The sequence below is a fragment of the Mastigoproctus giganteus genome, chromosome 9 (genome assembly GCF_048544385.1).
Source record: "Mastigoproctus giganteus isolate SK-2022 chromosome 9, ASM4854438v1, whole genome shotgun sequence".
NCBI classification, from domain to species: Eukaryota; Metazoa; Arthropoda; class Arachnida; order Uropygi; family Thelyphonidae; genus Mastigoproctus; species Mastigoproctus giganteus.
In genome coordinates this window covers 152429615-152447911 of record NC_143583.1, presented here as the reverse complement: position 1 = coordinate 152447911, position 18297 = coordinate 152429615, and the positions used below count along the sequence as shown (strand labels likewise).

The following is an 18297-nucleotide window of genomic DNA, read 5'->3' as shown; positions in this document are numbered from 1 at the left end:
GTTGCAAGTCTGCAAGTGTTAGCCTATGCTAGAGTCACTATGTGTGAATGAATCTTGAAACTTTTACAGCCAGAGGCACACTGGCCATAAAGCTTACCGGGGGGAAACTACAGAGGGCCAGAGACAAATGAAGGTCTGTGTTTTTGGCCATAAACACTAGTATGAAGCCACTGCAAGTTTTCCCTGGTAAGAATTTTTGACCCAATCTGCCTCTGCTTACAGCACTCACTTCATTAGCAATATTGTACGCAATATTAACTTAGTGAAAGTTCAGGACTACTGAACTTTCACTAAGTTAATAAAATGTCAAAAATGGCAATTGCTGTAGTTACTTGCATTTGTAAATATTCCTAATTTGATGTTGTATTTACTTATTGTAATTAATTGTTATTTGTATTGTATTTCTGTATTACCTTGTGTCATACTTTTATTCACAATAACTTCATAATAGTCAATAAATATGCTGTTATCGTTATGATATAGTTTCTCAGCACTATATAGGAATATTTACTCTTTTTATTGCAGCATTGTTGGTAATACTGCATGTCTTTTAAGCACCTGAGATGAGATAGCATCAGGATACATGAGAGCACATGAGAGGATACATGGGGGGTATAGAGAGAGAGAAGGGGGTTAGCAATATGGAATAGAGGAAAATATAAGCAGTTGAGTGCTGATAGTCTTTTAAACTTGTTATAGTTGAAGCTGAGAAACTATTAATCATGTTCACATTTACTCTCACTAAATTTTTCTGAAAGAAAAATTTAGCAAGAGTAAATGTGAAGTATGTCCTTGCTTTGCACAATATATGGAATAATACAAACACCGGTGAATTGCCAATTTGAAAAGGATTATTAATATAAGCAGTCAGCCATTTCAAACAATATACTGGAATTATGTATGCTGGATAGGAAGTCTTAATGCTATTGAAAAGGTCCACAAGTACACATTATAGATTGTTGCATCACTTGCTTGGAAGTTACTAAATAAATAAAGTTTTTCTCCTAAAGCAGAAATTTTTCAAGTTGCAAAGCAAAACAGCCAAGGTAAGGCAATTTTTGCTACAGTCTATGTTCTGCTCTCTTTGACTACCATGTTTTCTCATAGGATACTATACTACAAACTCTAAGGCAAACTTTCAAAGTTAACTTTTGGCTAATTTAAAAATGTGCTCACTACATATGTTGCTAGCTTGTCTCTTTTCTATTAAGGTGATAAAGAGGTGATAAATCTGATAAAGAGATTAAAATGTGTTAAGAGTTTAAGGTGTCTGTGTTAAGCTTTTAATCTTTCTTACAATGTTAAGCCTACCACATAAATATCACGGAGTCTTGTTTTTTTTTTAAACTGTGCTAAATTTGATTTCCCCGAAGTGTAACTGTATCTGTATCTTCCTCACTGTTCCAACCTAAGATTGGGTCAGGTGAATTAAAGCCTTCCATCTTTTTCTACCTTTCCAAATCTTATCTTCTGTCATTTTCTCCCACTCAATTCTCTTCATTTCCACATCTTCCCTAATCTGATCTTTCCATCTTTTCCTGGGTAACTATTACTCAGAATATAAGTATGCTTTGTATTTTCCCCTGAAAAATATCTGATTGAACCTTATTTAAGCTACCAAAAAATCACAAATGCCAAGCCTTAGAATTTCAAGTCTGTTGATCTTGGATACTCATGGCTACAGAATGGCTGGATAAACCTCTTAAATTTTATAGATACTCTTAGATATCTTTACTCTTAGATATCTTTTGTGAGTAAAGGGTGCAGTTCAATCAGAACTATTCACTGAGGATATACACTGAGGATATACAAGTGGGAGAGAGGATGCAGTGTGTCGAGGACTGCATTGTAATGCTGGAGTAGGTCTTTATGTGGTAAGTTTGAGTATACTTGAATGGTAGGCAAGAACTGAACCAAAATCTAAAATTAATCTTCCTCCTACATTCATAAGACATTATGTAATCAATACAATTATGAACATGACATCTGCAATTTTTTGGGCTAAAGCCTCAAACTACATGGAAGTTTTGCTAGCAGCCAGGTTAGTGCCATTGCATCATGTTTGTACATAGTGAACTACCAAAGTAAATAAATTGGCATCGTTTTAATTATATCTCATATTGTGAAAACCTTTACAATGAGTTGCCATGATATTGCACTACCTCAAACAAGTAACGCTTCACTGATGGAGAAGAATAATGTTAATTATTCTCAGCAGATACCACCACCCAGATAGCACAGTTTCAAGGCTCTTTAAAGTTTCACTAGCGGAGAGGTTTAGGCCAAAAAATTGCCTTAGTCTATACTATTGCACACCATCAGGCATCTCTCATATTGTGGAGTTATACTTCATAACTGGGTTGTCACTATTACAACACCAGAGTACCTGCCCACCGAAAAGAGGCAAATGAGCCTTGAAATGGTGCCATCTGGGTGGTGGTATCCACCGAGAATAACTAACATTAGCTTTCTCCATTGGTGAAGCATTACTAATTCAAGGTAGTGCAACATCACAACAACTCATTGTAAAGGTTTTCACAATATAAGATATAATTAAAATGATGCCAATTTATCTACTTCGGTAGTTCCCTACACACAAACATGATGCTATGACACTATCTGCTAGAACGTGACTTATTATTAGCCATATGATGCATGGAAGCCTGAGGCTTATGGTGCCCCAGCCAAAAAAAAAAAAAAAAAAAAAATTCTGAATGAGAGAGAGAGAGAGAGAGAGAGAGAGGGGGGGGGGTCAGTAGAAGGGAATCACACCAAGAAAGAGAAGAATGATGATATCCAGCTCAGGACTCTGGGTGTGCCAAGCCCCCCATACTCACCAGATGTGAGCCCCTGGGGTACTTCCAGGAACCTTTCATAACCAGCTCATGCTGGATCAAACTGTGATATTTTCAGACATAAAACCTCTCACTAGAAGTGAGTATACTTTGAATTTTCATTTGCAATGAGTGCCTATAATAAAAGCAATTGTAATTGAAAAATATAACATGATGACATCAACAGCATTAAATATTGAAGGTTTTTGACCAGAAAAAATTATAATGAAATTTAAAAAATTAAATTTACAAATTAATTCATATTGCCAAGAAAGAAAATATTAGTATGGCAGTATTTATAACATTCACACATTCAAATATCTAAAAAATTATCTACTTCAATGGATGCAGAACTTGTAGGAACTGTATGTAGTAGAATGACACAATCTTATTTCACCACCCTTGTAATGTACAGTAAAAGAGAGGTGAAATGAGGTTGTGCCTTTAGATGCTGTCATGAAGTATACAGGGTGTCTCAAAAATATTGGTACAAACGTTTAGGGGAGATAGGTAACATCTAAAGGAATGTGAATCGCATAGGAACCCATAACCGGAAACGTCACAGGAAAGTAGTAGCAGAGGCACAAGAAGCAGAAATGACACAAGACAGTAATTAGTGGCAAACATTATTTGACATAATATTAACAATGAAGTACGAGATGGATGCATTTCATGATGCTACAACAGATGCTCAAAGGTTCCACCATGAGACCCGATGCAGGCGTGACACCAACGAACACACATGGAGTTTCTTTGACTGTAGCAGCAATACAGACGAGTCTTGCCACGAGATCCATTTCAGTCTCCACAGGCGATTCATACATGATAGATTTGAGGGCCCCCACAGAAAGAAATCAAGGCTTGATAAATCAGGTGAGCATGGGGGGGGGGGGGGGCAGACAACGGGTCCACCACAGCCAATCCATTGACGACTAAAACACCTGTTCAAATAGTCACGAACACACCTTCCATAATGGGCAGGCGCCCCATCATGTTGAAACCAAATGTTGCGTCTCACATTTGCTGGAACATCATCAAATAACCCTGGTAGAACTTGTTCAAGAAAGATTCGATATTTAGCGGAGTTCGTGCGGGATGGTAACAGGTATGGGTCGACTAAGCAGTCACCGACCATACCTGCCCACACATTTATTGCGAAGCAATGTTGTGCCACATGGGGATGCACACCATGTGGGCCCTCAGCTAATCCATACACTAGGTGCATGTCTGCCAGCTCACAGTTTGTATATCGATGCATGCTCTTCGTGCGGCGACTACTGCTTGAATGAGTAAACCAGAAATTTTCCCTCTCGCGAACTGATGAACAGCGCTGTGTACCGACTTATGGTGACATTCTCAGTTATGGGTTCCTATGCGATTCACATTCCTTTAGATGTTACCTACCTCCCCTAAACGTTTGTACCAATATTTTTGAGACACCCTGTATAGACAATGGCACATGTAAACACTTTCACAATTCATTCCAAGCAAACTATAAGGGTATCCCAAAATAAATGCACACTATACATTCGCCCCTCACTCCACATGTCTATGTAACTGACATTTATCAGGATTATAATTTGAAGTTTAACCTCAATATTAGTATACTTGAAATAGAGTTCTTACATTGAATGTTTATGTAGAGGCTTTTAAAAATAGATGGTCATATTGCTTCAGGTTGGATTACAGTTTCTGATCAAAGATCTCTTATCAAAATTGAAACTTTACTTGGTCAAACGCTGAAAAAATTTGTAAATTGTTGCAGGAAGCGTGTGATGAATCAACAGTACATCGTAGCAAAATTTCATGGTCTCAAATGTTTCATCAAGATCTGACCAGTTTTGAAGACAAGCAATGCTCAGATAGACTCAGAACATCTACTGACAACACATCAGCAGTCATTATTACCACCATTTGGCAGGAGACAGACATATGACCTGTGAAGAAAGAGCCAAAAATTCCAGAATACCAAAATCTGTTCACCAAATTTTAATTGAGGTATAACAAAAATGAAATGTCACTGCCTGATGGGTCAATTGCTGTCATATGAACTGTCATAAAGAAACTGTAATGCAGTTGCTTACACATTGCCAGCATGAAGGTGAAGAGTTTTTAAAATGCATTGTAGGTATTGAAAAGACATGGTCACATGACTTTAAACCTGAACTAGTGTCACAATTAGCTCAGTGGAGGCATCCATCTTCACCACACCCCTCGAAATGTTGCCATCAGCAACCAAAGGTAAAACAAATGGCTACCATGGCCTAGAAGTATAAGGCATTATTGCTACTGTTCATGTGCCACTCAGAAGACTGGTAATTGGAGAGCACTGTGCAACATTTCTTTGGCAGAAATTATGGCAAAAAATTATGGCCAAAAATTTGATGGAAGCAGCTGCACATGCTGGAAGCTGATCTGCTTGTACTCCACAACCACACAAGGCCTCACATCACACAGTCTGTATAGTTTGTTGTCATTGATTACAAGTGGGAAGCACTAACTCACTCCACCTCCCCATAGTCCTGATACAAGTCCTTGTGATTACAATCTGTTTCCCAAGCTCAAGGAACTGTTGTGTAAACAAAGGTTTCTCCCTTGAGAAATGCTGTGACCCACCACATCAGATAGCTTAACTTCAGCAGACAGTTAAATAGCATTCAAAAATTATCAGAACATTAGGAAGCAGTCATAAGGTGTGAAGGAAACTACACTGAAGATTTTTAATGTAAATTATGTTGTAAAATAAATTCATTTTAAATTAATCCTTTTGTGCATTATTTCTGGGATAACACTTGTATTTCACTAATTTCACAACTACTGCGCAAATGCACGAATCACAATCGCAGTTCACACTGTATAAACCTAGATTAAGAACATTTCTGTGTCCCTCCACTTGAAATTGAAAAATATCTACATACAGTACTCAAAGCAAACTTGTGTTACCTTTTTTTGCAGATTTTATAATACATAGAAAATATTGTGTATATGGCATCTTAAATAATACATAGTATATCTCTGCTATTTATTATTTAATCTCATACTTAACTGAAGGATACTGCTAATTAGCTTTTCACTATAAAAAAACCATCACAATAAACACTACATCTAACACACAGAGTACAACTTATATTATTTCATGTGGTCCACATATATTAGACAACTCAGAATAGCATACCTGATAGCCAATTTGTTAACTTGAGGATACGAATGAAAACAAGCAGAAATTCACATTTTTCTTAATATTCTAAAATTATTCACAAATCCATAGTTTTACTTTTTTTATGAGGTTATTATCCCATTACTTAGAGGGGAACAGGCATTCTGTGTGTTATCAGATACTCATTCTAAAACATTGGTGGATCCAATATCTTTCTATTTCAGTTGATTTAGGAGAAATCCGATTGGCCTGCCTCCCTAAAATCCACTCATGCACACCTTCTCGATGGTAAGCCTTGTTACGTAACTTATGTGACAACAAATCTGTAGAGTGGTTCTCTTTAAGAAGGCTGGTCAGCGTGAAGAGGAAAAGACCAAACCCTCCAGCACATGACAGCACGACAAAACAAATGGCCCTCAGTCCCCAGCTGCTTTCAGTCTCCCTCTTACGGCAGCAAGAGGATCACAGTGGAAGCAGAGGGTGCTAAGAATATCGGGGTATAACCAGGATGCCATGTATGGAAACTGAACTTGGCCTGTTACAATGTAAGATTGCTCATCGGTGAAGACAGGATATTAGAGCTGGAAAAAGAATTAGAAAATGTGAATTGCAATATCATTGGTTTGACTGAAACAAGAAGAAGAAATGAATCACTTATAAGTTTATCAAGTGGAAATCTGCTGTACACCAATGGAAACAGTGAAAGGAGCAAAGGCGGAGTCGGCTTTCTGTCCATAAAGATATAAAAAACAACATTTTGGAATTCAAAAGTACATCACCAAGAGTGTCAAGACTACTACTCAGGATTTATAAGAGTTACAAGCCAAAGGTTATATTGATTTATGCACCAACATCGAGCCAGGATGATGAAGAGGTTGAAGAAATGTACACTGAAATTGAGAGCCTTCTAGATGAGCAGAAAACCCAATACACTATCATTATGGAGGACTTCAATGCTAAGGTTGGAAAGAGACAAAACAGTGCAGAAAGAGGAACTATAGGAAATTTGGAATTGGTGAAAGAAATGAAAGAGGTGAAAGACTTGTGGAATTTATAGAATCTTGAGGAATGTCAGTAATGAACACTTTTTTTCAAGTTTGTTTGTTTGTTTATTTGGTTTTTAGGAGCATTAGCAACTAAGGCCATATTGCGGTGGTCATTCCCTGACCTTTCCGCATCCTCCGTATCTGGTGGTGATGGGCTCGAACCCCGGTCTAATCAAGAAGCATGTGCTACGCACGGCTGCTCCTTCCCACATGGCTATGGAGGCTTCACTTTTTTCAAGAAAATGGTGAACAGAAAGTGGACATGGAAGAGCCCAAATGGATTAACAACTAATGAAATCGACTTCATCCTCACTAACAGAAGATATATCATGAATGATGTAATAGTAATAGAGGCATGTGATGCAAGAAAGCAAGTGTATGAGTTTAGGTAACATCAGCCAAAAAAAAAATTCACACAACCAATCCCTCTGATTGTTTGTCCAGTTCATCCTTGAATTTATTTAAACTATCAACTTCCACAACGACAGATGGAAGTTTGTTCCAGCAATTAACCATCTGCTGGCTAAAGGCAAATTTCCACACATCTATTCTACAACTGTCTTTCCTCAATTTGAATTTATGTCCCCTTAGGTTCGTAATCTGAGCAAGTGGAAGAATCCCATCAGAATTCAGCGTGCTCAACCCATTCAAGGGTTCTGAACAAGGTAAATTGGAAGTGATCACAGAATGGTAAGGTGCACAGTTGATATAGATGTAAGAAAAGAAAGGAAAAAATTGTCTCAAAGAGTAAATAATATGAAGGTCTTTGAGATAACAGAAGAGGAGAAAAAGCAGTATGTACTGAAACTTAAGAACAAGTTTGAGCTTCTGCAGACTCAGGACCAAGATATCGATGAGGAATATTACAACTTTCTGAAAGTGATAAAGCCCAAGAAACCTATAGGTAAAAAGTAATCCAAAGAAGAAAAAATTAGTCACGAAACACTTGTCATGAAGAACTGTAAATGACAAATGAAGAGCAAGATAAACACTGACAATGAGAAAATTGAGTACACTGAGTAATGCAAAGCCATTAGAAAAAAATTCAGAGAGGACATAAGAAGATTTAACACAGGAAAAGTAGAACAATCATTAAGGGAAAACAAAGGACTTATATCAGCAGACATGAGCAGTAATACAGAAAGGCAAATGATACTGAAACTGAAAAATTGAGATGGTGTACTTATAAATAGCAGAGAAGGCATAATTCAAATAGCAGAAGACTACTATAGAGAATTATAAAAGGAGCGAGGGAATGATGCCAGCAGCGGGGAAGATGGATCGCAAATTAGTAACACATACGGCATACCTGATATCCTTCCTGATGAGGTAGAACATGCACTAAAGAAAATGAAGAATCAGAAAGCCTGGGTGAAGATGAAGTTACTGTATAGTTAAAATTTGGAGGAAGAGACATAACACAAACTGGCAAGACTCTTCACAAAATACATTAGGAAAGGCGTGACGCCTAAGGAGTGAAATAATGCAATCATAGTTTTGCTCCATAAGAAAGGAGATAAATCAGAAATTGGAAATTACAGTCCTATTATCCCGCACCTCATCAAGTATTCTTTCTAATCTGTTAGTAATGACCCTTGTGGGTCATTACTAACAAATTAGAAAGAATACTTGATGAGAATCAATTGAAAGAGCAAGCTGGCTTTAGGACAGGATTCTCAACTATGGATCACTTCATGTAATATCACAGCTAATGGAGAAAGCAAATGAATATAAAACACATTTGTGATGTTTTATATGCCTGGCATTTGTGGATTACGAAAAGGCATTTGACTCCATTCAGCATAAGGCAATGTTTCAGGTACTGAAAAGACAAGGCATAGATACCCCATATATTATGATTTTGAGAAAATATAACAGAACGCTAACTCCTTTATTAGACTAGACAAAGACAGTAGCAAATTTAAAATTGAGAAAGAAGTTCGACAAGGAGATACAATATCTTCAAAGTTGTTTACTGCTGCCATTGAGGAAGCTTTCAGAAGATTAGACTGGTCGCAGAAAGGAGTCAATATGAATAGAGAGTACCTAAACCATTTACGATTTGCAGATAACATGGTGGTCATAAGACATGATCTCAAAGAATTAGAGGAAATCCTTAATCAGTTATGCAGAGTTAGTAAGGATTTTGGACTAAAGATAAATATAGCTAAAACAAAAGTAATGATGAACAAGTATGCCACAGAAAGGGATGTAATGACAGAAGGAGCAGTAATTGAAGAGGTGGAGTTATATACTTATGACTGGTCATTAGCGGTAATAATGATAAATGGCCTGAAGTCAAGAGAAAAATAAATTTTAGATGGATAGCATTCGGGAAATATAGTCACATACTGAGGAGAGATATCCCGATTTGCCTGAAATGTAAAATAATGAACCAATGTATACTCCCTACCATGACTTATGGAAGTGAAACTTGGGTATTCACCAAAAGACGAAAAGAATGGAAGAGAAGCTGAGATCTACACAGCGAAGAATGGAACGAATTATATTGGGAATCAGACTGTTAGACAAGAAGAGAAACACATGGATTAGGCAGCAAACTCAAGTAGAGGACATTCTTATCAAAACTAAAGAACTAAAATGGTCTTGGGCAGGACACATAGCTCGAAGATATGATGACAGATGGACTAAGAAAATAACAGAATGGTACCCAAGAGGAGCTAGAAGAAAACCTGGAAGTCAACAAAGGAGATGGACCGAAGATGAAATTCAAGAGTTTGTGGGTAGTAAATAGATGGCCATTGCACAAAGCAGAAGGAACTGGAAAGTTTCTGGAAAGGCTTTCATACTGCAGTGGATTGAAAATGGCTGATGATGATATCCCATTGCATTAGGAAATGGTTAGGCCACATCTTTAGTAATGCATACACACCTGGAAGCTTTATTTTAGGAAGGATGTTGATCTGTCAGAACAGATGCAAAGGAGAGCAACAAGATTAGTCAGGGACATAAAAGGGTACTATTTTCAAGAGATTTTGATTCTGAAAATTGCAATACTTGGAAAATATACACCTGCTAAGAGATTTGACTGAAATGTTTATGCGTTAAATGGATTGAGCAACCTAAATGCTAATGGCATCTATATTCTTTCTCAGATAACACACAGAAGGAGTATAAATTTAAACTGAAAAAGGATGACAGTAAGATGGATGTGTGAAAATTTTCTTTCAGCCAAAGAGCAACTGATTGGAACAAATTTACATCTGGTGCTGGATGTACAGATGAGGCTTTTTTTTTTGCTGATACTGTATAAGGATGCTTCCCTGCATATTTTTTCTCTAATATTAAATCAAGTACCAAGATTTGGGCTTATGTTAAACTTAGAGACAAATACATTTATCCCTTGTTCTGCCTGAATTGCAAATATCTTTTTGAATTGTAGATCAACACCTGAACAGGTGAGTCCACTAGTCTTGTCTGTTCAGGCGAGACATTTAAAAACTTGAGACACCATCAGGACAGATGTTTAAAAGCTCTCATCAGCTGGAGTGGCCTCTATTAGTGTTTTTTGTTTGTTTGTTTGTTTTTGTTTTGTTGGTTTTTAGGAGCATTAGCAACTAAGGCCATATTACTCCGGGATATGCGGTGGTCATTCCTTGACCTTTCCGCATCCTCCGTATTTGGTGGTGACGGGCTCGAACCCCGGTCTACCTCTATTAGTGAACACACACTGAACTCTGAATATCATAATTTATCTAGGTGAACAGCCAAGTGGTGGATGGAAGCAAAACTTCCATTTAAACATGAAATTCATGTTTAAATGGAAGTTTAAAAGTCCCAAGGTGCACCTTGAGATGCTATAATTAGGCTGAATTTGTCCCACACAGTACAATACAATTAGAATGCATGGGGTATTTCCATCCAGTAGTTGAAATAAAACAAAATTCATAAACTTTATTATGTTCAATTTTCAATCATCAGGATCCTTCTGCTCCTACTGAAGACCAACACTGTGTACCTGTCACTGAAACTTGGGCATATTTTAACTTAGAGATATATACTGCTATCCATGGTCCTACCTAAGTTACTAATACCTTTTTAAACTTAGGCAGAGCTGCAGATAACAGTACTTATCACTAAGATAAACATAAGCAATTCTCAAGCCTTAAAGCCAACTACTCATTATCAGTCTTTAGTGATTGAATATTGAATACAGTAAAGCATACAAATTTTGATTTCAACTACTGGAATATATCCCTCCCCCTGCAATCCTATAAGTACTGTAAAGCATTTTCTATACTAAACAAAGTTAGGGGAACAACATGAGAAATCATGTCCTTGCCACTTACATTATGCCTCTTTGTGCCTCGTGAATTTAATGCCCTCAGTCTTGCAAATTTCACACTGACTCTGTTGCTAGATACACAAGAAAATGAAGAAAATATCATAGTGGCAACACTGATTTTACATAACACAATTGTACTATTCTATTCATTTTACTTTCAAAATGCAATGTACTGTGCAATTCCATAAGTAAGGCAAAAATTGTGAGATGAATCTTTAAGTTTGCAAATTATTTAGAAGAACTTTGAGAAGTTACTATATACACTGGTGTTCAAAGAAAGTGTATCACCCTTAAAATTGTAATTGTCATCCGAATAATGTATGTAGATGGCAATATTTCTTACAGGTTGCATCAAATAAGATTGACATGCATAGGTGATGACATAATATTGCATGAGCTGTTATTTTCAGCTATATAAGCATGCTCTGCAAGAGTTGCAGTCATTCCTTGTTTGTGTCTGGATGGCGAGTTATGTGCAGTTTGTGCAGTTGACGCCACAAAGAAAGAGTGCTATTGTTGCTTTGTATGATGTTCTTCCTGTCATATTGCTTATAGATTTCTTTCCAAACTCAAGGATACTGGTTCTACTGATAGGAAAAAAGGAACTGGATGCAAATGAGCCTCTACGCCAAAACAGGACCGCATTTTGAAGCACTTATGCCTTAAAAACCATAAAGCTTCTTCGTCTGCGGTAGCAAGTGCAGAACATTCAGAAGACACCTCTTCAAAAATGGACTTGTAAGAAGAAGCCCTCCTCACACAAAAAATGAAAAATGCCCGATTAATTTGGTGTAAGGAGCATGTCAAATGGACCCCGAGCAGTGGAAGTCAGTTATTTTCTCAGATGAGAAGAAATTCAACCTGCATGCTCTGATGGGAGACAAATGATTTGCCGTAGATGTGGTGAAGAATACCATCCAGACTGTATGGTGTCTACAGTGAAATTCCCTAGCAGCCAAATGATATGGGAGTGCATTTCGTATTGCAGAGTAGTTCACCTGAAATTTATAAAAGGTTCTGTAAATGCCAATGGATACCTGGCTATACTGGAAGGCAAATTGCTGCCAACCATTAGAGACCATTTCAACCTGCCAAGTAACTGCATCTTTCAGGACAACTCCTTGGCACTGGGTAAAAAGTGTAAGTAAGCACTTCTGTAGTTACTTTAGCTTCATTTCTGCATTAGAGGTTCGACAGTAATGTGTTTACATTTGTTACAGGTGAAAAAATTAGAAGAGCGGTCCATTACAATTCTTAGCTGGACAGGAAACAGCCCAGACCTGAATCTTATAAAGAACTGCTGGCATCATGTGGAATCTGCAGTTGCCAGAAAGAAACCAAAGACCCTTTGTGAACTTCAGGAAGCCATAATTCATGTTTGGAACCACAAACTATCAGTTGATTATCTTCAGAAATTGATCTTGTCAATGCCTCAATGGTGTGCTGCTGTCATCAGGGACAAAGGCGGTTCAACTAAATATTAGTTTGCATCTGTGAACTTTTCATTTTGTTTTCCGTTTAAAATGATAAACTGCAGCAAATTGAGGGCTTCTGATAACATTTCAGCCATAATTGTTGTGTTTATCAAAACTGTTGTATAAAAGTTGAAAATGCTCATTTTGGAATATTTTGAGAGAACCTGTCAAATATTACTTAGCTTTGCCTTAACTATTAATAAATATCTTTCGTTTATACTTCTATTTGTGATGCTAGTCATTAATATAACATACCATCGTAAAAAAGGTTTAGAAATGTGAAATTCCTAGGTGATGCACTTTCTTTGAACAGCAGTGTAGGTTCATAAATGTGTATATCCTTCAGAATAAGAAGTATAAAATACAGTAAAAAGATCTTCCCCCACTCTCAACTGTTAACATAATCATCAAGGGGGAAGTGATTTGAACCTACCTGAAAAGGATCAAATATTCCAGTTACACAAGCACAAGAGGCATCAGTTGCATGTACTCTGCCACCTGACAGCTTCCAAATGAGCCATGTATCTAGAGTACCAAATAAAGCTTTGTCTTCTTCAACTCTAGCTTTAAGCTTCACAAAAAAAAAAAAAAAAAAAAAAAAAATATATATATATATATATATATATATATATATATATATATATATATATATATATATATATATATATATAATATACACATGCATATACTATAAAGCAGAAGTAATTTAGACAAAATTTAAGTAGTAATTTAGACAAAACAGAAAAAGAGATTAAAAAAGTATATGATACTCTCACCTACCTGTCTTTGCACCAATGACACAGTGTGCAGTATTATAGTTAGGTAAAAATAGAAATTGCTGTTTTGAAACAGAGTATATGTTTATCAGCAACCAGAGTTTTAAATAAAAAAAATAATAATAACAACAACTAGGGGGTTTTTCTCACCAACCCCCACGCACACTTTTCTATGTAAAATGTAGAGGTATGATGGAGTAAGTCAAATCACTTCTTTGTAAAAGAGACCTATCGAAATGACTGATTGATATCTAATCAGGAAATGACCTATGTAATTATTTGCCTGTGCATTTGTAGTGACGTAATTGCTCCACCCACTTTTACCACATGATCCCACATCCCTCTTCTCCCATTGGCTACTCCACCACATGGCATTCTCAAAGTGAAATAAATATCACTATGACCTGCATTTACATAGGTCACTTAGGAAAAGGTCTTTTCCTTCGGACTAAAATATTTAACTAAAATATTTACAAGCTATACAAAAATACAGGTGTGGGACCATTTATCCGGATACCCAGTAACCTGGGGATTGCCAGATGGGGGAGGGGGGGGGTTCTGGAATTCAGGAAACCAGGCCTAAAATGCACAAAATACACAAGAAGAAATGCAAGAAAATAAAATATGAATATTTACCGGGCTCAGCTGATTCATATCAATTACATGGCATCATCAGAAGAAATATCTTGACAGTTTTGGGAAGATGTAGTTGATGGGATACACATGCCAGAAGTTGAAAGCTGGGATTCAGGCATAGATGCTGTACATGTGCCTGTAGAGTTTACCTTGGAAGCCAGTTTCTGAAACATATCCTTTAAACTAAGTTGTTTTAGATATTTTGGTCTTTCTTTTATAAGCAATCCTCGAATTTTATAAAGAGATGTTATGTGATGCTCTGTAGCAAAACTCCTCAATCCATTCCATAAATCAGTTCTTCCATAAAGCTTATCTTTCTTTCAATAGTGATTTTTTCTTTAACAGTATCATCAGCCTTGTCATCACTCTCGTTATCTTCATTTTCATTAATTACTACATCACAGGTTTCACTGTCTGTTAGTTTGAGGGAAATTGGAGCATCGTCATCAATATGGCGGCACTCTTCCACTGCATCATAATCCAATAGCTGGGCCTCAGGACATGACAAACCTTTAGCAAAATTCATTAAGTCATCAACAATTTTCTTCTCTCTTGACATCCTAAGTCCAATGAAATCATATTCTTGTTCATGATCATCATCAAAGACTGATTATTTCCATAAATTATGCCAATCACATTTTAAAGTGTCTTCATCAACCCTGTCCCAGGCTTTTTGCAGTAATCCAGATTGCATCCTTGATATTAAAATCTTTTTGAAATGCCTTTATTCCAACACCCTTGTTGCATTCTACGCACGAATTGATTCTTATAGATTGCCTTGAATAACCTTGGTATCCCTTGATCCATTGGCTGGATCAAGGACATACAGTTAGGTGGCAGATATATGGCAAATACATTATCTTTAATAAGAAACTGTGCATCAGGATGTGCCGCACAATTATCAAGAATTAACATCTTGCTGTCACTGGGAAGCCCTGCAGACGTACAGTGTGTTTTAGTCTCTAGTACAAAATGGTTTTCAAACCAATCAAGGAAGATTGGTTTGGTAATCCATGCTCGTTTGTTTGCCTTGTAAATAACTGGAAAGACACTTACTCTTTTGAAAGCTCTTGGATTTTGGCTTTTACCAATAACAAGCAGTTTCATTTTATGTGACCCCCGCAGCATTTGCACAACCTAAAACTGTTATCCTTTCTTTTGAGTCTTTAAACCAACTAGGTGCTGATTCCTCGGGTGCAACAACAGTTTTTCTAGGAATATACCTCCAATATAAAGTCTCGTCAGCATTATACACCTGCTCTGCAGTAAACTTGTTACCATCAATTAATTTTGCAAACTCGTCCAAATATGCCTCTGCAGCATCATAATCAGTTGATGCTTTTTCACCACACACTGCCAAGATACAAAGACCATTATGTTTCTTAAATTTTGCATACCAGCCTGTATACTCACAGGGTGTTGTTATGCCTAACTGCTCATGGAAAAGATTTGCCTGAGCCATAATCATAGAATGATTTGAGAGGGTATTTTTTTACTTCTGTGCTGTCAGATCCATTCCATTAACACTGTCTATTTCTACATTCTTTGTCTGGTGTAAGGTCTTCCTGAGTTCCATTAACTCGGGTAAATCATTATCACCATAAAATTTTAACAGTTTTTCTTTCTGTTTTCTCAAATCATAAACGGTAGATGAACCAATACCATATACTGATCACACAAAAACTTGACTGATGCACCTTTGTCCAGATGTTTTAGTAACTTCACCTTATCCTTAATGTTTAGAGACAAGTGCTTCCTTTGGTAGTCTTACCACCCAGAGGTTTCTCTGCAGGCCTTCTTGGCATAATGACTATGGGTATAAGTGAACAGAGTTAAAAACTACAGTAGTAAGAATTTTTAAAAATAACCTTTATATTAATATTCTTAGGATTTTTAAAGCAGTTTCTTTTTCTTTCAGTTGTGTTTGATATTGCCGGTGCACACGTCATCAGTCGGTTGTTTCCTAATAGCAGACGAATATTTTTCGTTCATATTAAATGGGAAGAGATTGCAAATTCTCAGACAACAAATTTTCTTTCAGTTATCTATAAAATAGTGTATAATAAAATTTCCATTTAGTGCCCCCTTACAAGGTTGTGCCTTGGGCATGTGCCCCAGTTGCCCTGCCATCACTATGACTCTGTATATACATGACTAAGTTAATATAAAAGTTATTAAAAACACTAAGATTGTGAGAAAAAATACCAATAATATCAGCTTTTTAAATATTTCACTTTATTGGTTTCTGGTTTTCAGAACTTCCGGATACTGGGTAGCCAGATAAATAGTCCCACACTGTATCTAAAATATTTACGAAATACTAAACTATTTACAAATATACAAACTATATCAGGTCCTTTCATCAGCTGACATTACAATGGAATATCAAATGCGTGCTCATGTATTAGACAGTGAAGCACATGCACGAGGTTGGTGAACGTTATGGAGGAAGTTGTCTTTAAATGGAAGACAACAATGTAATTATTTACCTGCACTTTTGTAGTGAAGTAATTGCCCTGCCCTCTTCTCCCACTAGCTCAAATATATATCACTAGGAGGAAAACTTTTTTAATGTATAGATAGATAATAAAGAGAAGAACAATAACTGAAATTAAAACATTTTGAATGTACAAAATATATATAAGAAACAACAATCAAGAATCATATAAACAGATCTAGCATCAATACATCAAAATTAGGAATTTTTCAAAAATATTTTTAGTTATAAAAACCATGATCAAAAATAAAGGCACCATAGACAGATTGGTAGCTAGAGAAGATGAGAATAAGGCATCACATTTCAACTTTTCAGGACCTACACTTGCTTTATTTGGGATATAGAATTTCACTATTCAAGACAAAGTTAGAGGAACAACATGAGAAATCATGTCCTTAACTTACATACTTATACTAATTCACATACTAGCATAGGCAAGTAAGTGAATTAGTATAATTCTTGTGACTGAATTTAGTACCAACAAGGAATAAATACAAAAATACATTCAGAAATACAGGACTTGAATGTAGCCCTGACACTGTGTGATTAACAGTAACAAGAAAATGTGTAAAAATTAGTAAACTATACCCCATCCTACTCTACCTTATTGCAAAGCTTCACTAACACCCAATTAACTTTTAGATTTGTTACCAGTAGCCATGGTAGCAACCACTAAAAAAACAGCAAGAAAATGTCTACAAATACTAATGCTGGTTCACAGTAATGTTAAAAGTATATTCAATAAGTTATTTAAAATAATGTAAAGATGCTTGATATATATAAACAAACTAGTTCTATCATATCTGGAGTTTAAAAAGCTGAATACAATGAAGTACAGAAGAGATGTAACATAACCAACTAAAAGAAAACATCACTGTCACAAAATTGGAGCACTGAGCAATTCCCAAATTTTTGACAAAAGAAAGGAATGGATCAAAAGTTATTCACAAATGTATGAAAGCTCTATATGGCAATACTGCCCCTTCTGAATACCAGATAAAGTTTTGTTCTATGTAGTTTAAATGAGGCTGAAAATCCATAATATATGATCCCATATGGGATGATAAATGGAATTGACAACTCCAGAAATGTGTCAAAAAATTTAGGACCTGGTTCCGCAAGAAATTGTTTATGACTACCAGAAAAGCAATTTTTTGAAGGTCAATTCTAACCACTCTCCATGAACACTTGGCTATGTCAAAAATCAATTCTTGCTGGGTGCGAAGAATGCACACACCTCTTCAGAAATAGCATCATGAATCAAATTTGTGAGGAAATTTTAAACATGCATGATGCAGATTCACAAGGGCTTCTTTCAAGAATTGTAACTGATGATGAATTCATTGGTTACAATTCATGGATTCATCACTGGGATCCAGAAAAAAAACAAACAGAAATCCATGTCATGGAAATACTATATGTCACTGATGCCAAAAAATTTAGGATTCAACCATCCATTGGGAAGATAATAGCCACCATTTTTTGGGATATGAAAGGAAATCTTTTGATAGACAACATGCCACAAAAAAATCACTGAAGATGCCTATGCTGCCCTTCTCAAAAATTTAAG

General features: G+C 36.3%; 1 protein-coding gene across 1 annotated transcript in view; it reads right to left on the bottom strand.

Moving 5' to 3' along the window:
• LOC150080822 (glycerol kinase 5) overlaps positions 1–18297 on the bottom strand; it is a 376684-nt gene that overhangs the window by 155416 nt on the left and 202971 nt on the right. Inside the window, exon 9 of the mRNA XM_090382163.1 lies at positions 13252–13389. Within this exon, the coding sequence (XP_090238289.1) occupies positions 13252–13389 (138 nt within the window). The remainder of the gene's footprint in view (positions 1–13251; positions 13390–18297) is intronic.